General features: G+C 38.2%; 2 protein-coding genes across 2 annotated transcripts; one reads left to right on the top strand and one right to left on the bottom strand.

Annotated features, from left to right (window-relative positions):
- Positions 1–18,041: 18,041 nt before the first annotated feature.
- LOC145807072 (uncharacterized) lies at positions 18,042–19,793 on the bottom strand. Its single transcript, XM_082904993.1, has one exon. The coding sequence runs from the start codon at positions 19,791–19,793 to the stop codon at positions 18,042–18,044; it is 1,752 nt and encodes a 583-aa protein (XP_082761119.1).
- Positions 19,794–22,390: 2,597 nt separating this feature from the next.
- Positions 22,391–22,867, top strand: LOC145807071 (uncharacterized). The gene has a single exon (XM_082904992.1). It carries the CDS (start codon positions 22,391–22,393, stop codon positions 22,865–22,867), a length of 477 nt encoding a protein of 158 aa, XP_082761118.1.
- Positions 22,868–23,155: the final 288 nt, after the last annotated feature.

The following is a 23,155-nucleotide window of genomic DNA, read 5'->3' as shown; positions in this document are numbered from 1 at the left end:
TTCTCAATCCATTGTTCCTGTATTTATACCTGTTCCTTTTGATCCTCGGGGCCAGGGCCTACTTTTTAATCATTGTCCTTTCTCTTATTCGGCTCTAAGGATCTACACTTATTCGGCACATGTATTATATTCGGCTTCCTATTCTCGTAGGATACAGCCGATTAATATCAGTCTTCTAAGGTACACACCTTCTGATTTTGCCATTACTCGGCTCCCACAGCACTCATTTATTTCGTGTATTTATCGCTCACCTCTGTGTTTTATCTCGGGACGTGCAAAACGCGAGCCCGAGCGGTTTTTCTTGTATCTCAGGATGCACGAAGTGCGGCCTTAGGCATGTTTAATCTCGGGACATGCGAAGCGCGAGCTTGAGCTATTTCTCTTATCTCAGGACGTGCGAAGCGCGACTCTAGGCATGTTATATCTCGGAATGTGCGAAGCGCGAGCTCGAGTGGTTTCTCTTATCTCATGATGCGCGAAGTGTATCTCTAGGCATATTGTATCTCAGGACGAGCGAAACACGAGCCCGAGTGGGTTCTCTTGTTTCTCGGGATATGCAAAGTGCGGACCCGAGCGGTCTTTCTTTTTTCTCAAGATGCGTGAAATGTGACCTTGAGTGATTTTTGTTCCTCTTTTTCTCGGGTCACATGAAACGCGATCCCAAGGGGTTTTTGTTTTTCAGTTTCTCAGGCCGTGTGAAACATGACTCTGAGCGATTTTCTCAATTTCTCAGGATGCGTGAAATAGAACCTTAAGCGATGTTTTCTTTCTTTGTCTCATGTTTTGGTGTGGTTAGAGTGTGGTTTTATCTTTTTTGCATGGAACCTATATTATTTCAGCTTGAAGCTACTCAGTCATTTGTTATCTCGTTATCTTTCTTATTGCATTTGTCATTGCTTATTGCATCATCTTGTATGATCATAAGTTTTCAAAATAGCCAGCTTCGCGTAGCGTGTGAGTCCATCTTTCAAAGTTGCATTGTGCATTTCGTTTGCATTTTGCCGCAGAACTATGTTGGTTTGATTCCTTGCAAAGGGATACGTAGGCAGTCTGCGGGTGCAACCATTTATTTATGTCTTGATTGTTTGTCCAAGTCTTACGGCCATGTTAAAAGGGGTCGTCTTCGGGCTATGGCATTCACTTACGTCATTTCATGACTCCAAGTTCTATCAAAGAGGGGCAACTGTAGACACCCCAGTTTTGACGGCCCTTACGACTTGGACATCATCACATTCACACCCGATGATGAGTTTATTTTCTCGATAAGTGCTCGAAGTTCTCAGCGGAATGCAACAGCTTTGAGCCTTTCAAAACCTGTACCCCTGTTGCCGCATTCTTGGATCAAGCCTTGGTTCTTCAAGCCTGCAGCTTCTGGTGGCCTGCTGATCACCTTTTTAGGCTTTCAGCCATCATTTTTTGGTTACTGGCCACCAGTGATGGTCGGCCGGCCACCAATTTCTTTTACAGATATTTTGTGACAGCTATGTCAGTTGTTTGCACAGATGCATGCATCTTCACCCACGTGTAGAGCTGGATGTTCTTGAGGAGAATTCATGTTTTCTATACATAAGAGACCTCCTTCTCATGTTTTAAGGTTAAAAAAAATTTAGAGCAAAATTTTTCCTCTCTTTCTCTACAATTCTCTCTCTCTAGCAAATTCCTACACTTTTGCTTACAAATCTTCAACCTTTGCCTATACACTCTTAACCAAACCTCTTCATCTTTGAGCTGAGGTGTTCTTGAGCGTTGTTGGAGCTCTAGAGGGTGTGTTTGCTTGATTTTGTTGCTTAGAATTGGTTTTCATCTTCAAAGGTATAAGGCTTTACTTCTTTGCTTGCTTTGTCTACTCTTTTTCTTGCTGTTTTCAAACTATTTTTGGGCTGTAAAACTTCTGTATTTTTTGGGCTGAAACTTGGGTTTTAAGGCCATTAAAGGTTGAGGGGTGGTTCAACCTTCTTTGTACCTTGTTTTGAAGGCCTTTACACTTGTGTTTCCCACCCTTGTATTTTTTTTAAAGCTTTTAAACACTGATTTTCAGAGTTATTTCAGTGGTCAAAATCATGTTTTCAAGTCCAAATTTGGAGGGGTTAGCCTCCCCTCCTTGTGTCTTACTTACTAGCATAGTTTGTGTCATGTTTTAGCATGTTAATCTAGCTATTGTTGTCTTAATTCTAGCATATTTTAGGACTTATTTTAGACCGTTTTAGCACTATTTTAAGCTGCTAGTTGCATTTGAGTTTTGTTTTGCATGCTTGTAGTGTAATTGTCCTCATGAGTTTGGTGTTCTAGGCCTTGGCCACCTTCTTGTTTGAGTTGATTGTATTTATTTATGGCTTTCCATACTTGTGATCACCATTAACCACCTCTGCAACCTCCCTCCTTTCTTGGCTTTTGTTTTGCTTTGAAAGTGGTTCAAACTACTTGTTTGTTTAAAGCATGAGATTGAGATGTCATGCTTAATGGTTTAAACCCTTTGGGGTTCATTACCAACAGTATGATGTATCTCCCATGCCTAAAACAACTGTTGATTTGAGCCCTCTTTCCATTTAGAGGACTTAAACTCACCATTGGACTCAATTAAACTAAAGAATGGATGGTAATTTAAAATGAAGTAATTAAAATATGGGACTAAAATGGTGCAAGATAATAACTTGTTGTGTTCAATCGAATGTTAATTGAACACATGGAAGCTTGGGGCATTTCATACTCATTAGTGATGAAATGATTCAAGTATCCAAGGTTACTACTTTCCTTGATCAACTCATGAAAGGAAGGAGGATAGAGTCTTATTTTGTTGCATTCATTGAAATTGCACACTTGGTTCATAAGCCATCATGCAATGAAATTGCTTGAGTTTGTGGTTTGTGAACCAAATTCATAACTCCTTTGATTTGCTCAGGAAAATGAGGGGTGAGTTGTGCAAACAAACCCTTGAAAATACCCTGTGCATGCTCTGTTTGTCCTCTATTGCAGCAAGGTGAACTGGGCAGCAGTGACCGGTAGGCCACTTTCCATGGTCGGCAACCCTCATAACTGGCTGGCCAACCACTGATGCAAAATTCAACAGTGTGTTTGTGAGGCAAATTAGAGTTATTCTGGAAGTAGGCAAAGGTGTATGCATTCTCTGTGCAACAGAGGCTCTTTGAAAGCAAAGTAGTGGCCTTTTCGGATGGAAACTGAGTATGCGCACGAACATCCCTTGCTTCCCGAGGCATAGTAGCTAGTTTAGTACTTAATTGTTTAGCGTACTTCGTTTAATTGCACTTGTGTTGTAATTATTTAATTAGTTAAAGTAGTTAAAGTAGTTAGCTAGTTGTGATGTTGTAATCGTTAATTAACTAGAATAGTTAGTTAATTCATATGGCGTTGTAATAAATTAGTTAAGTAGCTTAGCTAGTTTATTCATTTCGTTTTGCAATAGCTAGTTAATTAGCTTAGCTTTAGTTAGTTAGTTCATTCAGACTCTCCTTCGTGAGAGTGCAATGTAATAACGTGTATGTCTTCTAACCCTATGTCTTTCTCTCTTTTATTTACTTGCTTATGATGGTTAGTTTAGGGATATCATGTTTCATTTAGCATACTTCATGTTTGCATCCATTTGTATTGCATGCACCGAGGCTCGATTTACCATTCTAGCTGCATTGTTATTGCTTATACTTCTTTGAATACATGCTTAGACTGCATGCTATTTCATTGTTTCATATGTCATATTAGTAGCAGAGCCTATTAGTTGCATATCGGATGCGTTGCATTAGTCATATTGCATAGTTAGGAATCATGCATTTTTCTAACTCATTTCTCTTTTGGCTTGGAGTATTAGGTAAGCTTTTACTCGCTTTAGCATATCGTATGTGTGTGATTGTTGCCATGTTTAGCAAGCTTGCCATGAGGCTAATTGCTTAAGTGCTATAACTGTTTGAATGCCTGTGGATGAAGGCCTATTGCTTGAATTGGAATTAATTGAGTAATATTTATATGGGATCACTTTTTCGAGTGGTATATATTTTGAAACAATTTTCAAAACAAACATGAATCAAGTGTTCCAATTCTCGCAAAATTAGTCTATACTTGTGTGTGTGCGCATCACATAGTAATGCTAGCCTAATAAATCAGAACAAGAGCATATAATGTCCATAAGATTCATATCATGATTAGTAGAGGCTGATCTTTGATCGAACGAGCGGGGGTGCTCAAATGCATTCATGACCTTCCCTTCTCGTACCTAAGTTCTCGAGCCGAGACAATCTTGGTGATGACGGACACGTGGCCTTTGGCACGAGTCATGGGTTTCCTAAATTTCCCAAAATATTTAGGTGGCGACTTTGTATCTGGCAAAGCATTCCATTTTTGGCATTTTTGATTCAAAATTGATTTTTCAAAAAGATTTGCCGGATTGGGACTCTTTGATGTTTATCTATTTCACATTGTACTCATGAGATTAGATTCAGAACTGCGGGAGTTCGATACTATAGGGCTTATTTCGCCTTCCGAAAGGGGGCGCGAAAAAGTCGCGCTACAACCTCACTGCTATTAACCTTACTAATTAAACATTTCTTTTTAAAAGTCAATCGATCGAGTTGCCGACAACAAGATCTTGAAATGTGGGACAGAAGCGGGATAACCGATCTCTCACCGATTTGCCAATTTTTTTCTGGGTATTGTTTGGTTTAATAACTAAAAATTTCTTCTTACTAGAAAATCCTCACTCTAATGAGCTACTCTTCTGCAAACGATTGTAACCTAAACCCAATATCTCAAGAGGAAGAAGATCACGTCATCCGTAGCACAAAAATATTAAAAGCATAAAACCCATGGGGGAAAAGGACATGGAGATTGCTGTTAAAGGCAATCCAGTCCCTACCCAACCAAACCCATCCTTATCGGATATTCCCCTTCCATCAGTGGTTTTAACTAACGAATCTCCCAAGGTAAAATCTTTCAAGGAAGCCCTAGCAGTACCAAAAAACAGTGACTTTTATTTCAATGTAGCAGTAGATAACATTATCTCTGATGATGAAAACGAAGATAAAGATGGGGATGCTAACATATAAGATGATGATTATCTAGCTAAGCACAATGCCATACCTAGAATTACCCTTCCAAAGAAACTTCTACAACAGATAAGGAAACCATGGTCCAATGCTCTTTGTCAGAACCCAAACTTGCCCCTAAAATTTTGGGCATGACCAGCCTGAAAATTAAGCCTCGGAGTTAAGGTTTCATCACTATACTACGTATAGGGCCTAAACGGAAGCAAATATAATATCAAAATAAAACAACCATTGAGCTGTGTCTACATGCCAGGATCATGACACATTACATACCATTTCTATACTTTGAGTCCATACATGTACATTTATATACAAAAGGTAGCAACCCATAGGCTAAGTTTTTAAAACAACTAAGACAAGTCACCCAAGACTAGCAAAACATGCCGTTACACATACGGAACTTCCCAAAATGAATCAAAGGATCCCAATTACAAAATAAAAGCCCATTCAAGTACACTACAAAATAGGTCCAGCAGAAAGGGCTCCTGAAGCCGACCTAGGGTTGTTCTCCACGTTGATTACCTACATATACATACAAAAACACGGAGTGAGCAAGGCTCAGTGAATAATAGTAATGTAGAGAAGGTAAGTGAATAAGCATGAGAGTTAGAGACTATATATGAACTTGGTACATGTCTCATTTATAAGCATACTTCAGAATGGCCTCGGGCCCATAATTTAATGCAGAACGGCCTTAGGCCCACATAAGATACAAAACGGCCTTAGGCCCAACACAGTATGGAATAGCTTTAAGCCCAACCAATCAACAGCTGTCTAGAACAATGTAGGGTAGATGGAACATCGGCATGTCCCCATCTCCCTTGGCCTAAGTGCCATTGGTCACATGTGATCCATATCGTTACAAAGTAGATGAAACATCGACATGTCTCCATTTATCCCGACCTTAGAGCCATATGTCATAAATCATAAACAATTCATATCATAATGGCCTTGGGCCCACCTTTATTCTAAGGTTCTCAACGACCTTGAGTCCATGGTGGTGACATTGTGCCATGTTCTCAGTTAGTTCCATTTACATGACCATATTCATCACATATGCTATTCATAAACAAAAGCATGATCATAGCGATAAGCAAAACATTACTTTACACTACTATTACTCACTGTGGGGTTGTTGCACGACAGCCTCTTCTGGTATGGAACCTACACATAGCACACACTTGTAAGTACTTTTTTCTTCTTTAGTCTTTTCTTCTTTATTTATTGTTCGATTCGTTAAGTTCCATTTAATTATCAATTTTACAAAAGAATCAAATGGACATTTTAACACGTTCAGAGGGTCGAGAGGGGTGAAAGAAGTCAACAGAATTTTTTTCCTCTCTAGCCGTACGTGCAGAAGTCCCTAGCCGCACAAGCGGGAAGGTGCGCCGCACGTGCAGCCCACATTTGCTTTTATTTCAGAATGCAATCTTCAGGCTCCCCTGTTTTCTGCACGTGTGGCTGTGTCCCATACGTGGGGCCATGGGCCCTGTACGTGCGGTCATAGGCTTTATTTTGCATAGTCCGAAATTTAACAAAATCTCAACTTTCCAAGGGCACCTTAAGGTGCAATTATAAGCAAAATTCCTTCATTGTTCCAACATGTAAACATACTAATCATGAATTTCATAAGTAATTAAGTCATAACTCATGTAAAAGGGAATTTATACAACTTGATGCTCATTTATCTCTTCATGGTGAACCAAAAGAGCTACAAACACATAGAAGAAGAGATACAATAGGCAGAATTTGAAGATTAGAAGGTGAATCTTCTTAAGCTAACTCAAGGCAACTTTTACTTTAAGCTTTAACCCTTAAGTCAAGGAAACATAATGAAACTTGATAATTCCCATGGGTATTTTCTCATTTAAATTCTATAATCCAAAACCCTAATTTATATGGGTGAAAAGCTTCACTTAAATACTTGTTAATAATCAATTCAAGGTATTTTAGGGATAATTGAGTTGCTTTTACTTACTTTGAGCTCTAATCCTTGAACCCTCTCTCAAATCTTCCAAGTTTCTAGTTGATTTTCCCTTTTCTCTCTCTTTCTCTTCTCTTCTCTTTTCTCTTCCCTTTTCTCCAAAAGATATTTGTCTTGACTCTAAGTCCTCTAAGTCCTTATAACTATCAACTTCTTAAGTTATAAGTTTAAATAACCTTAGTTAAGAATTGGGCCCAATTAAACCAATTCAATTCGTTACGAATCAAATTTTTACAAAAATTCACATTATGGCCTAAAAATCATGCTGATTAAAACTGTGAAGTCAATTTCGGGTTATCGCACCTGTAAGGCTTTCAATTTCCAATCCAAAAGTCTCAATTTCAACAAATTTTCTCATAACCGACAGATATAATGTCATAGACACATATAATTCACATAGCTAAACACAAATTCACATAGACTTTCAGGACAACATATAATTACGTATTAATTAAAGATTTAAAGCATATAAGAGGGTCGAGTTATATCACTCTTACTGTAAGACTCCTAGGTAAGAGTATAGGGTACAAAATGCTCTGCACAAGAGTAAAGAATCTATGGGCTCTACAAGCGGATTTCAATGCTATAGATCTGGGAAACAACTATTTCTAGTTCAAATTCGACTCTAAGGAAGATTATGACAATGTTTATACGGGTGGTCCATTGGTGTTTATGGACCATTACCTTACAATTCGAAAATGGGAGCCTGACTTCAAGGCATCGGAAGCCTTTGAAATCACTACCACCATTTGGGTTAGGTTTCTGGAGCTTCTGGTCGAATATTTCCAGGAAAATGTCCTCTACACCATTGCTAAATAGCTTGGGAAACCACTCAAGATTGACCTAACCACGGCCCTAGCTATAAGAGGAAAATTCGCAAGAGTTTGCATCGAAATGGATTTAAACAAACCCTTTTGTCCCAAATTTCTTTTAGGTAAGAAAAGCTATAACATTGAATATGAATCTATTCATTCCGTTTGTTTCTTCTTTGGCAGGGTGGATCATCGGAGGGAATTATGTCGATTCAAGGTAGCCAACTCACTCCCACAGTCGTCTTAGATCACAAGCACCCCGCTGGTCAGAGATGGACTAGCCATTTCAGAGGACCCCCAATCGGCACAAATTCAGGCAAACGGTAACCTGTAAGGTTCAAAGGACAGAAAAGCCAACTTTGGGCCATGAATGTCAATTACCAAATGGAACATGCGGCCCACTACCAATATAAAAGGCCAGAACAATGGGTCGAATACTCAGTCCAATAGGTTTACTGAGCTGGGCAATGCTAATTATCAAGAGGAAGGTTTTAGCAAAGGTAAGAGGACCACCAAACTGGGCCAAGGAAATGGAGCCTCTCCCTCATATAGTAATATAACCCCTATATGGACTCTCCTTTTCCCGCGCCCCGCCTTTCGGAAAGCTTTGAGAAAAAGGCCTCATAGTTCGGACTCTCGCAGTTCTGAATCTAATCTCATAAGTGCAATGTAAAACTGATAATCACCAAAGAGTCCAAATCCAGCAAACCTTTTATGGAAAATAGATTTTAAATCAAATAATGCCAAAATTGGACTGCTTTGCCAGATACAGAGTCGCCACCTAAATATTTTATTTTTGGCAAATTTAGGAAACCCTGACTCGTGCCAAAGGCCACGTATCTGTCATCACCAAAGTTGCCTCGGCTCGGAAACTTAGGTACGAGAGGGGAAGGTCATTAATTGAGCACCCCCACTCGCCCGATCAAAGTCGGCCTCTACTAATCATGATATGATTTTTTATAAACATTATGTGCTTTTGTTCTGGTTATAAACTAAATTTACTATGTGACGCACACAAGCAAGTATAGACTAGTTTGCAAGACTTGGAACAATTCAACTCATATTTGTTTTCGAAAATGGTTTTAATTTGCTACCTCAAGTGGGCTTAAAGATGCGGATTTGCCACCAAACATAGTGGGCGTAAAACATGATTTGCCACAACAAAGTGGGCTTAAAACACGCATTTGTTGGATCGTTCCAATTCAAACAACAAGCCTTCATCCACAGGTATTCATGCAGTTTAGTATTTAAAGTCTTATGGCAAGCATGCGAAACATGGCAACATGGCAATCACACTCATGCAAGTATGCTAAGGCACAAAAGCTTACCGAGTACTCCAAGCCAAAACAGAAACTAGTTAGAAAGATGCATGATCCTAACTATACAAGATGCCTAATGCAACACATGCAATATCCATTTAATAGGCTCGGCTTCTAATATGGCATATGGATCGATTTGAACAACATACGATTAAACACGTATTCAAAGAAGACATTGAAAAGACAATGCAGTCTGAATGATGCGCCGAGCCTCGGTACATGCATTACAAATGAATGGATGCAAGCATGCGATATGCTAATTGAAATATGATTCCTAATCTAACCATTGAAAGTGATTAAATAAAAAGGAGAAAGACATGTTGTTGGAAAACATATACACACACATGCACACTTATTACAACATTATGCCCTCACGAAGGAGCGTCCGAATGAATAAGCTAAGCTAATCTAAGCTAAACTAATCTAATTAAACTAATTAGACTAATCTAATTTAGACTAATTATTATAAATCAATTGAATAACTAGAAAACTAATTACTAATTATTACAACACTTTAATCAACTAGTAAACTAATTAATTAAAACAAATGCACACTAACTAATCATGCAAGGCACTAAATTATGCCGCCGTTACTCCGCCTCAAGAAGTGAAAGATGCATGCGTTCGGTTTTCGCCCTAAAAAGTCCTTCGTTTTGCTCTCGAAAGGCTCTGTTTGCAGGGTTGGACATACTCCAGAATCTTTCTGCTCCACCTTACTAAATCTTTGCTGAGGGTTACAACAATGGCCTGCCGGCCATAGATGGCTGCTGCCGGATAGAGAGGTGCATTGCCGGCCAGAAATGAAGCCTTGCCGGCCATTGATGAGACACTGCCGGCCACTGATGCTCTGGGTCACCATACTGCAACAGAGCACAAACAGAGCAAAATGAAGGTTTTTCCAAGGGTTTGTTTGTACTATACCCCTCCTTATCATCTCAAAAGAGTGACACACTTGGATTCAAAATCACCAATTAAGCAATTTCATTGCATGATAGTCAAAGATCCAAGTTGTATAATTTCGATACATGCATAAATAAGACTCGAATGATCACCACCCTGTCATACATGATCAAGGGCAATGGAGACCAAGCAAAATGACACATTTCATCACTATTGAGTATGAAATGTTCCATTTTCCTTATGTTTAAACTAACATCAGGTTTGAACACATGCAATGCAACACAAAAACATGCTTATTTTGTCACTTTTACTTATCAATTTTGTTTACACATTTTAATTACCAAATCATTCCTTAATCCATTAAGTCCATTGGTGAGTGTCCTCTAATGGAAAAAGGGTTCAAACCACAAGTTGCTTTGGGCATGAAAGATGCATTACACTATTGGTAATGAACCCCCTAAGGGATTAAACCATTAGGTGTAACACCTTCATTTCACACTTAGACAAACAAATGGCTTGAAACCACTTTCAAAACAAAACCAAAAAGTGAAGAAATTAGGGAGATTGCAGAGATTTAGGTGTTGAAATTAAAGCAGTAAAAAACATGCAACCAACTCACACCAATGAGAGTTAAAGCCTTAAAACACTACACCAGTGAAGGAATTAACACTACAACCATGCCATGCAAGGCTCAAATGAAACAAACAACCAAAAACTGAGGCAAAATAGCCCTAAATATGGTCTAAAACATGCTGGACTCAAGACACAAAAAGCCAGAACATTAAGCTAATGCGTGAGGTTGCACTGCAACTATGCAAAATAAGACTCAAACCAACTAACCAGCCCAAAACAGAGCTAAAACATGTTATTTCAAAGGCTAAGACATGCAAGACTTGAGCTAAAACAAGCTAGATTAATAGGCTAAAACATAAATCTAGGCATGCAAACAAGGCACAAGGAGGGGGGGCTAACCCCTCCAATTTTGGACTTCAGAATAAGTTTTTTACCACTAAAAAACCTCTAAAATTCAGTGGTTAAAAGGCCTAAAAAATTTGGTTTTAAAGTAATGAATAAAGGCACAAAAGCTTAGCAAACTAACAAGCAAGAAGGATGAACCACCCCTTAACGAAAAGAGGCTTCAAACCTCCATTTTCAGGTCATAAAAACAGAGGTTTTTTTAGTTCCAAACCAGCCTCAAAATAATTTGAAAAGATGGGAAAAGAAGCATGCTAAACAAGTGAACCAAGTAAGTAAACTACCTCTTGAAGCAAAGAGCAATTCTAGGCACAAATCCAAGCTGAAACCACTTGCTAGAGCTCAAATCAAGTCTCAAGGAACCTCAGCTCAAAGAGAAGTAACTTTGATCAAGGTAGTGTATGTAAAAGTGTAGAGAAAACAAGCTTTAAGGCATAAAATTGTAAGAGAGATGGAGAAATCTAGAGAGAGAATTTTTGTCTTTAAATTTTTCTAAGCCCTCCACATGCAAGAGAGGGGTCCTATATATAGAAAATACAAAATCCCTTCACAAACATCTAGCCATACACGTGTTGGAAGATGCATGAACTTATGAAAACAGTTGGCACAAAATATCACAAAATATCTACAGGAAACACTGATGTCCAGCAAGGCTTCATTGATGGCCGGCAAGGCACATCAATGGCTGGCAGGCCATCAACAACTTCATTCTGAAAATGCCTAAGCATGGTCCAAAGATGAGACAAAATAGATGTAAGGTTTGGAAAACTTAAACCTGTGGCGTTCTGCAACGGACTTCAAGCGTTTGGTGAGCAATCAGACTCGCCATCAGATGTACCTACAAGAACATCCAAGTCTTAAAGGACCATAAAAAATGGGGTGTCTACACCCTACTGGACAAGATTACACCATAGCCCACCAACAGATTACTAACACTAAAAAGCCAAACCATACGGATGACCTAGCCAATCCACAAAAAATCCAACACCACATACACAACCCAATTCACGTGATAACACACCACTGACCTTTGAATTCACTACAGACATAGGAAAAGACAACACACCGAAAGTGCCCTCCCTCCCTCTAAAACCTGTGATTCCTTATCTGCTAGACCCAAACAGTAAAAATCTCGATGATAGAGATTCCTGATGCCATTTCTAAATCTACCCCAGCTCACCATCTCTCTTCAAAACAAACCTTCAATCTCAGAGAAGGAAAAACAAGGGCTCGAAAACCTCTAGATCCAGATATCAACAATGGAAGAAGAGATCAACAAACTGGAAGTGTCAATCTATAAGATGGAGAGCAATGCGATATGACTATTAATAGAGCCAGGGACAAAAGTAATTCACCATGTAGATACAATATGGTTGGTAGAGCAAATCAGGTTGAGGATAGAACTAGGATGGAGCACCACTCCAGACCCTCCACTCCACTCGCTGCAGATGGAGTCCATGAGGTTAGTCGATCAGGACCATCGCAGGATACACAGCCTTCTAACTAGCCTTGTTACTGATCCATTACCTGCCTTCCCATCCATGGATTCTCTAAAAATTCTGATCTAGAACTGCCACGGGGCTGGTAACAATACCTTTAGAAGGAATATGAGAGAACTTATCCAAACCTAAAAACCTGGTATATTTATCCTCATGAAAACTAAAGTCCAGTATAGCTCTATGGGAAACTTCTTCAGCAATATAGGATTCTCAACAGCTACCATTGTTGATCCGGTGGGAAGATCAGATGGCATCTAGTTAATTTGGGATACTGACCAAGTCAACGTTCGTGCCTCGGCTATTACCAACCAATACATATAAGCTACAGTTCACAAAGAGGATTATGAAGAATGGATGCCTAATATTGTCAGGACCCAAACCTGCCCCTATAGGTTTAGCGTCATGACCAGCCAGTAATCATAGATTACCTAACGGCCTCCATACAAAAGATCTTTAATTACAAACTACGGGGCTTAGCAGAAGTCTAAAATGACAGAGAATTTATCTATTGAGCTGTACATATATGAGGAGAACGAATATGTTAAGTAAGGTTTTGTTTAAAAGATACATCTAACGTAAGTACAAATTCATGGTTTATAAGTATACAACCCCCAATAATACAAATATACAAAAAACCATGGAAATACACGAAGGAGTTCAACAAGCATGGCTCCTCCTGAGGCTGATCACTTCACTTGGAAGCTCCACAAAAGGCTAACCCGGGTAGACTCGAGGCTATCTAACTCTAATGTTCAGCTTGCCCACCTACATTTACATATATAAACAAATATGAGCTAGAGCCCAATGTGTAATAACAGAATAAAGAGGTTAAATGAATGAAACTCAATAACATTCTCAGACCAAATTTTTATTAATTCATTAACTTCCTTCAATATTGTTTTATGTGGTACATCCATAAAGTGATGACATTCCATTAATAACGGACCATAAGTCAATCAATCCAAAAGCATGGTATTGTTACCCACAAGCAAGGGCCTGGCCATGGTATTGTTACCCCCAGGCAAAGGCCTGACCATGGTATTGTTACCCCCAGGCAAGGGCCTACATTCAATGGATGCCACAATACTGTTTCAAAACAGAACTTCATTCATTAAAGGACATAACATTTCAATAAGTCATGCTATCAATGATCAAATCATTTAAGAATTCACACAAATTATCACATATCCATTTTGATAGTAATAACACTTTCGAAAGTAAAGATAATTTGAACATATCTTTATAAGGTTATTACTCACAGTGGTTTGGGTTGACACTAACCCTCGGACGTCCACCTAAACGAAACACATAACAAAGTACAAATGAAACTCCATTTCATTTTAATTCAATTCTCTTTATGTGTTTCTAACTTATTGTATGATTATAGGAGTCCAAATGGTGCCTAAGAATGCTCGGAGTGACATGAGGATGCAAATATGCACTTAAGAGAGTAGGTAAAATTTTGCTGAAAACAGGGTCTTCGCTAGAGTGTAACTTCATACGCTTGAGCAGGGGTTCAAAAACAAAGGTGGTGGCTCGAGCATAACTTCTGTCGCTTGAGCGGTCTGTAAAAGTACTAGTTACATGAAATTCCTGCTCGATGGTCACTCGAGCGAAAGACTGAGAAAAAGGGGTCCTCGCTCGAGCGCCACTTTGGTCGCTCGAGCGACCTGTAAAATTTCAGAAAACTTCTGGGATCTCGATTTTTACGCTCGAGTGGGGCTTCCCTTGCTCGAGCAGACAACATGAATTCTGGAATTTCCAGAATTGTGTTTGAAGTTCAAACATGGTATTCAAGCTTCAAATCTTGTGTTTTTGGTACAAAAACATGGAGAATCATTGTATAACATGAAAATACTTTCAATTTGAAACCATGGCAAATTCTTAACCAAAAACTTCAATTTCAAGTTATAAAATAAGTTTAATTCAATTTGAGCGTGTATTTCTTCAAAACATATTCAAAACATAATCAAGTGACATGAGGAGCATGAAAACATGAAGGATTCTCCAAATTGAAGTATAATTGTGCCATGCATGTATGAATTTCATGAATTCTAACTCAAATTATGCATGCATGTACATATTTAACTCTTAACTTCCAAATTCAAGGTAATTGAAGCTTCTATTTAACAATTCCATGCAAATGAACTCAAAACCTTGGTGAATACAACTTCTATATGACTTGATTCCAAGAATTTAGAATGAATTACATACCTAATATGTGAATTCAAGTGTATTATGGCTCCAATCTTTGAATCTTCCACCAATTCTCTACAAATCTCATTTTTCTCTCTCTAAATGTTGAACTCTCCTCTCCTCTCCCTCAATTCTCAACTAAGTGTGTGTATAAAATGAGCTCATAAGCTATTTAAAGCTATTTATATGGTGTGATTAAGTTAGCCTAATCATATATAATTAAGGTTAATCAACTAGGCTTAATCTTAATTAATTCAATCAGTTTATTCTAATTATTTTGATCCAAATAAATTTTCAATTAAAGTTACCATAAAATTCTAAATATTCTAATTAACCTATTGGGCTGGTCAATTTCAGTTTCTGAGGCTGTCTAGGCTTTCAATTTCTGACTCTAAGTTGTCAATTTGAACAGATAATCCATGTAACAACAGAAAATCTCAAAATAAACGTGTAATTACAAAATTAAACACACAATTATGCAATTAAACTTATTAAAATGATATAACATACTAGTCTGGAGGTCGGGGTCGTCACAGTCTCTCCCCCTTAGAAAGTTTAGTCCTTCAAACTTAAGTTACCTTCAGATGGAAACAAATGCGGATACCGTTGTCACATCTCTTCCTCTTTCTCCCAAGTGGCCTCCTTCCCATAATGTTCTTTCCACTCGACCTTTACCATAGAGATAGTTTTGTTTCTCAATTGCTTCACTAGCCGATCAATGATTTGCATGGGCCATGCTTCATACATCATATCCTCATCTAGAGAAATCCAGTGGTAATCAATCACATGGAACGGATTTCTAAGATACCCACGAAGCATGGATACATGGAAAATGTTATGCACTTGTTCCATCCCCGGTGGCAAGGCAATATGATAAGCAACAAGACCTAACCTCTCAAGGATCGGAAACAGTCTAATGTAGCGAGGAATTAGTTTTCCCTTTTTACTAAATCTCATATGCCCCTTCATTAGGGTCACTTTGATGAATACATGATCTCCTACTTTGTACTCTAAGTCATTTCTTCGCTGATCTGCGTAACTTTTCTGTCGGCTCTGTGTAGTTTTAAGCCTTTGCTGAACGATTTTAATCTTCTCAGTCGTTTTTTGCACAAGTTTGGTCCCATAAATAGCTCTATCACCAACCTCTGTCTAACAAACTGGCGATCTACACTTTCTGCCATATAGTGCCTCATATGGTGCCATACCGATACTCGCGTGAAAACTGTTATTATAAGCAAATTCGGCCAATGGCAAATAAGTTTCCCAACTGCCCTGAAAATCCAGTACACACATACGAAGCATGCTTCTAAGGTCTGACTAGTCTTTTCGATATGCCCATCTGTTTGTGGATAAAATGTTGTGCTAAATCTCAATTATGTTCCCATTGTATCCTGCAGATTATGCCAAAATCTAGAAACAAATTTAGGATCCCTATCTGATACAATAGACACTGGAACCCCATGCAGTCGAATAATCTCATCAATGTAGATAGTAGCAAGTCTATAAGCAGTAAGTGAAGTCTTTACAGCAAGAAAATGAGCAGATTTAGTCAATCTATCAACTATAACCCAAATAGAGTCCATACCTCTAGGTGTCCGAGGTAGGCCAACAACAAAGTCCATGGTGATATGTTCCCATTTTCATTCCGAAATAGGAAGAGACTGAAGCAAACCTGTTGGCTTCTAATGCTCCACTTTTACCTACTGGCATTGTAAGCATTTAGAGTTGAAGTCGGCAATGTCCTTTTTCATGTTGGGCCACCAATACACTAACTTCAAGTCTTGGTACATTTTGGTGTTTCCTGGATGCATAGCAAACATTGACTTGTGAGCTTCCTCCAAAATTTTCCTTTTCAAATCCGCATGATTCGGAACACACAATCTCCCTTGATATTTCAACACAGAGTCTTCAATTATGAACCCCAGTTTAGGCTTGGTGTCAAGTTCATCACAAATCTTCTTCAAAAACTCATCATTCGTTTGTTTCTGCTTAGTTTCCTCGATAATGGCAGGCTGGGTAGACATTGCGGCTATCAAGCTGTCTTGTTCAAAGGGCACCACTTCAATTTTGAGTTTTTCAAATTCCAGTAACAGTTCTCTCTGATCTATGAGTAAAAAGGCAAGATTCCCCACACTCTTTCTACTAAGTGCATCTGCTACAGTATTGGCTTTACTCGGATGATAGTGAATTTGCAAGTCATAGTCTTTGATTAGTTCAAGCCATCGTCTTTGACGCATGTTCAACTCTTTCTGGGTGAAAAAGTATTTCAAGCTCTTATAATCTGTGTACACTTCACATTTGGTCCCATGCAAATAGTGACGCCATATCTTTAATGCAAACATAACTGCAGCAAGTTCTAAGTCATGTGTAGGGTAATTCTTTTTGGGCGGCCTCAATTGCCGTGAGGCATATGTAATCACCTTGTCATTCTGCATTAAAACACAACCTAAGCCCTTATAAGATGCATCACTAAAGATCATAAAACCTTCGGTACCTGAAGGAATAGTAAGAATGGGAGCTGTAGTCAGTCTCATCTTCAATTCTTGAAAAGTTGTTTCCCTCTGATCCGTCCACTCAAACGGTTCCCCTTTCCGAGTTAACTGAGTCAATGGCACGACAATCTTTGAAAAGTCTCTAACAAATCTTCGATAATACCCTGCCAATCCCATAAAACTACAAACTTCTAATACATTAGTTGGGATAGGCCAATTAATAATAGCTTCAATTTTATGAGGATCCACAGATATGCCATCCTTATTAATGATGTGCCCCAAAAATGCAATTTCATCAAGCCAAATTTCACACTTTTTGAATTTCCCATACAACTGTTTTTCTCTAAGTGTTTGAAGAGTCAGTTTCAAATGTCGTTCATGCTCATCTTTACTTTTCGAATAAATCAAGATGTCATCAATGAATACAACAACAAAGTCATCTAAGAAAGGTTTGAAAATCCTGTTTATTAAATCCATAAATACTATAGGCGCATTTGTAACTCCAAAAGGCATGACTAAAAACTCATAATGTCCATACCTGGTTCGAAAGACAGTCTTTTCAACGTCCTCAGCCTCAACCTTCAGTTGATGATATCTCGATCTCAAGTCAATTTTTGAAAATATCTGTGCCCCTTGCAACTAGTCAAACAGGTCATCAATACGTGGCAAAGGGTATTTATTTTTCACTATCATCTTGTTGAGCTCTCGGTAATCAATGTATAATCGGAAAGTGCTGTCTTTCTTTTTAAACAAAAGTACCGGTGCACCCCATGGGGATGTACTCAGTCTGATAAACCCTTTATCAAGAAATTCCTACAACTGAATTTTCAATTCTTTCATTTCAGTGGTAGACATACGGTAGGGAGTTTTAGAAATTGGTCGAGTTCCAAGCATTACATCAATTGTGAATTCAATCTCTCTATCAACAAGTTGGCCAGGTAATTCATTCGGAAATACATCAGGAAAATCTCTTACCATTGGTATATTGTCTAGAGTAATGTCTACCGTTGGTTCAGTTATTACACTACACAAATACCCATGACAACTCTTATTTATTAGTTTTCGGGCTTTCATGGCAGATATGAGGTATGGTGGTGAAACTACCCCTTTTCCCTCAAAATAAAATTCATCTTGCCCGGGAGGTCGGAATATTACTTGTTTCAAGGCACAATCAATAGTTGCATAGTATTTAGCTAGCCAATCCATACCCAAAACAATATCAAAATGTCCCATGTCTGAAGATATTAAATCAGCATATAAAGCAGCATTCCCGAAAAATAATTCACATGCAATAAATACTGTTGAACATAGCATGGATTCCCCTGTAGGTGATGCAACACATAGTATATAATTCAGTGTTTCCATAGGTCTATTCAAAGTTTCAGCAAACACCATAGAAATAAACGAGTGTGTAGACCCGGAATCAATTAAAGCATAAGCAGGTTTACCACAAATGAAGATTATACCTGACACCACGGCCTCAGTATTTTGAGTATCCCCTGGAATCAATGCAAAAACCCTTCCTTGCCTTTGGTCATTTCTTAGGGTAGGTGATGCTGCAGCTGGTTTTGTTGTGGAAGCCGACCCAATCGAGCTTGTGGCACCTCGGTTGCCATCCTGACATGGTTGTGTACAATCTTTGGTAATGTGCCCAAATTTCCCACAGTGATAACAAGCCCCTGTCACACGATAGCAAACACCTCCATGTTTCTTTCCACATGTAGTAAAAGTAGGCATTGAATTACCACTTTGGCTTGAACCAGTATTACTAAAACTCCCCGACTTGAACTTCTTGTTCATTGACGTAGTTCCCTTATTAAAATTTCGTTTTCTGCCTTTCCATTCAAAATTTCGTTTACGGTTGGCCACATTTCTCTCCACTATTAGTGCCCTATCAAGTATATCCACATACGTCGGCAATTTGAGTACATTGATTTTATCTAGAATTGGGTCACGTAAACCTCCTTCAAACTGTCTAGCTTTCTTGTAATCTGTGTCTACCATGTGGGGTGCAAAGCGAGCTAATTCTATAAATTGAGCCTCATATTCAGCAATTGATTTATTTCCCTGCTTGAGTTCCATGAATTTAGCTGTCTTTCTATCCCGCACACATTGGGAAAAATATTTCTCGTAGAAGATTTCCAGAAAATGAGCCCAAGTAACATCCTTATTATCATCTCGCACTAACATCCACCAACGTCTGGCATCATCTTCTAGGGTGAATGCGGCTAGTTTTACTTTCTGAGCTTCGGTACATGGAAATATTTCAAACAACTTTTCAATTCCCAAGACACAAGCTTCGGCCTTCAACAGTTCAATTCCGCCATGAAACACTGGTGGCTTCATCTTTTTAAATTCCCTGGCCAAGGCAATAGTACAAGTCTCCAGCTGACACCCCGGAGCTGGAGGTGGTACAGGCATTGGAGGTGAGGGAGGTGGTTGTTGTTGTTGTTGCCATTGTTGTTGTTGTCTTATGGCTTTGGCCATGTCTTGCATCGTTCGTTCCATTCTATCCAGTCTTGAGAAGGTTGCCTCCTCTATTTCATCACCTCTGGCTCTCACCATTTTCTATATGAAACTTTGTATTATAACAAACACAATATATATATAGTCATGCACGCAATTGCACATATAATAACAAGGTTATCTCATTCAACATATCAAATGCACATGAATGTAATCCTGAAGTCTCTTCTCGACCCTCTATAGCTCAATGGACAAGTGAGTGAGATATAACTCGTGCTCTGATACCACTTTGTCATGACCCAAACCCGCTCCTATAGGTTTAGTGTCATGACCGGCCAGTAATCATAGATTACCTACGGCCTCCATACAAAAGAACCTTTAATTATAAAGTATAGGGCTTAGCGGAAGTCTAAAATGACATAGAATTTATCCATTGAGCTGTGCATATATGAGAACAACGAATATGTTAAGCAAGGTTTTGTTTCAAAGATACATCCAACATAAGTACAAATTCATGGCTTATAGGTATACAACCCCCAATTATACACATATACAAAAAAACATGGAAATACACGAAGGGGTTCAACAAGCATGGCTCCTCCTGAGCCTAATCACTTCACTTGGAAGCTCCACAAAAGGCTGACCCAGGTAGACTCGAGGCTATCTAACTCTGATGTTTAGCTTGCCCACCTACATTTACATATATAAATAAATAGTGAGCTAGAGCCCAATGAGTAATAACAGAATAAAGAGGTTAAATGAATGAAGCTCAATAACATTGTCAGACCAAATTTTTATTAATTCATTAACTCCCTTCAATATCGTTTTATGTGGTACATCCATGAAGTGATGACATTGTACTAATAACGAACCATAAGTCAATCAATTCAAAAGCCATGGTATTGTTACCCCCAGGCAATGGCCTAGCCATGGTATTGTTACCCCCAGGCAAGGGCCTGCATTCAATGGATGCCACAATACTGTTTCCAAACAGAACTTCATTCATTAAAGGACATAACATTTCAATAAGCCATGCTATCAATGATCAAATCATTTAAGAATTCACACAAATTATCACATATCCATTTTGATAGTAATAACACTTTCGAAAGTAAAGATAATTTGAACATATCTTTATAAGGTTATTACTCACAGTGGTTTGTGGTGACATTAAGCCTCGGACGTCCACCTAAACGAAACACATAACAAAGTACAAATGAAACTCCATTTCATTTTAATTCAATACTTTTTATGTGTTTCTAACTTATTGTATGATTATAGGAGTCCAAATGGTGCCTAAGAATGCTCAGAGTGACATGAGGATGCAAATATGCACTTAAGAGAGTTGGTAAAATTTTGCTAAAGAATGGGTCTTCGCTCGAGCGCAACTTCATACGCTCGAGTGGGGGTTCAAAAACAAAGGTGGTCGCTCGAGCGTAACTTACGTCGCTTGAGCGGTCTGTAAAAGTACTAGTTACATGAAATTCCTGCTCGATGGTCGCTCGAGCTGAAGACTGAGAAAAAGGGGTCCTCATTCGAGCGCCATTTTGGTCACTCGAGCGACCTGTAAAATTTTAGAAAACTTTTGGGAGCTCGATTTTTACGCTCGAGCGGCGGACAACACGAATTCTGGAGTTTCTAGAATTGTGTTTGAAGTTCAAACATGGTATTCAGGCTTCAAATCTTATGTTTTTGGTACAAAAACATGGAGAATCATTGTATAACATGAAAATACTTCTAATTTGAAACCATTTATTCGAAACCATGGCAAATTCTTAACCAAAAACTTCAATTTCAAGTTATAAAATAAGTTTAATTCAACTTGAGCGTATATTTCTTCAAAACATATTCAAAACATAATCAAGTGACATGAGGAGCATGAATACATGAAGGATTCTCCAAATTGAGGTATAATTGTGCCATGCATGTATGAATTTCATGAATTCTAATTCAAATTATGCATGCATGTACATATTTAACTCTTAACTTCCAAATTCAAGGTGATTGAAGCTTCTATTTAACAATTCCATGCAAATGAACTTAAAACCTTGGTGAATACAACTTCTATATGACTTGATTCCAAGAATTTAGAATGAACTAGATACCAAATGTCTGAATTCAAGTGTATTATGACTTCAATCTTTGAATCTTCTACCAATTCTCTACAAATCTCCTCTTTCTCTCTCTAAATGTTGAACTCTCCTCTCCTCTCTCTAAATTCTTAGCTAAGTGTGTGTATAAAATGAGCTCATAAGCTATTTAAAGCTATTTATATGGTGTGATTAAGTTAGCCTAATCACATATGATTAAGGTTAATCAACTAGCTTAATCCTAATTAATTCAATTAGTTTATTCTAATTATTTTGATCCAAATAAATTTTTAATTAAAGTTACTATAAAATTCTAAATATTCTAATTAACCTATTGGGCTGGTCAATTTCAGTTTCTGAGGCTGTCTAGGCTTTCTATTTCTAACTCTAAGTTGTCAATTTGAACAAATAATCCATGTAACAACAGATAATTTCAAATTAAACGTGTAATCATACAATTAAACACACGATCATGCAATTAAACTTATTAAAATAATATAATATACTAGTTCGGAGGTCGGGATCATCACAAATGCAGTCTATGCTAACCCCAACCCATCATCTAGAGAGGCAGTTTGGGAGGATCTTGAAGATACTATAAAAAATATGGTTAGGCCTTGGCTTGTTGCCGGAGATTTCAACGATTATTCTAACCAAAGTGGGAGGAGGAGTTTCTCACACACCCATAATCAGAGCATAACCCAAAGGTTTATGGAAAGGATCAAGAACTGCAATCTTCTTGACCTAGGGAGTACTGGCCTTCGTCTAACTTGGACAAATAACCGTCAAGGCCTGGCGAACACAATGGAACGGCTTAATAAAGCAATGAGTAATGACCAATGGCAAACCCTCTTCCCTGATGGCACTGTGAGGACTCTCCTAAGAACTTATTTGAATCACTCTCCATTGGTGATTTATACTCAAGATATACATCCATCTCTTCCTCAGAATAAGCCTTTTAGATTTGAAGCGGCTTGGCTCTATTACCCCAATTTTCCTGAGGTTGCGCACAGTTTTTGGTTTAATAAGGACAGTAAACTTCTTGAAGCTATTAATAACTTCACTCAGAATGTTAAAATCTAGAATAGAGAATTTTTTTGTAGTATCTTTAAAACAAAACGTTCTTTTCTGGCTCATAAAGAAGAAATTCAAAAAGCCCAAGGCCAGATTTTTTCACACAATCTTCATTTGCTTGAGAAAGATCTCATTAAACAATTTAATATGACTCTTTTTCAAGAAGAGATTCTTTGGTATCAAAAATCTAGAAACAAATGGCTCACTTTGGGAAATCATAACACCAAATTCTTCCACATCTCTACCCTAACCAAGAGAAGAAAGTTGAAAATTCATGTTTTAAAAGATGATAATGGC

Source organism: Camellia sinensis, chromosome 14 (assembly GCF_055761805.1).
Source record: "Camellia sinensis isolate YWXY chromosome 14, ASM5576180v1, whole genome shotgun sequence".
Taxonomy (NCBI): Eukaryota; Viridiplantae; Streptophyta; class Magnoliopsida; order Ericales; family Theaceae; genus Camellia; species Camellia sinensis.
Note: the sequence above shows the minus strand (reverse complement) of the source record. Positions and strands in the feature narration are given on the sequence as shown.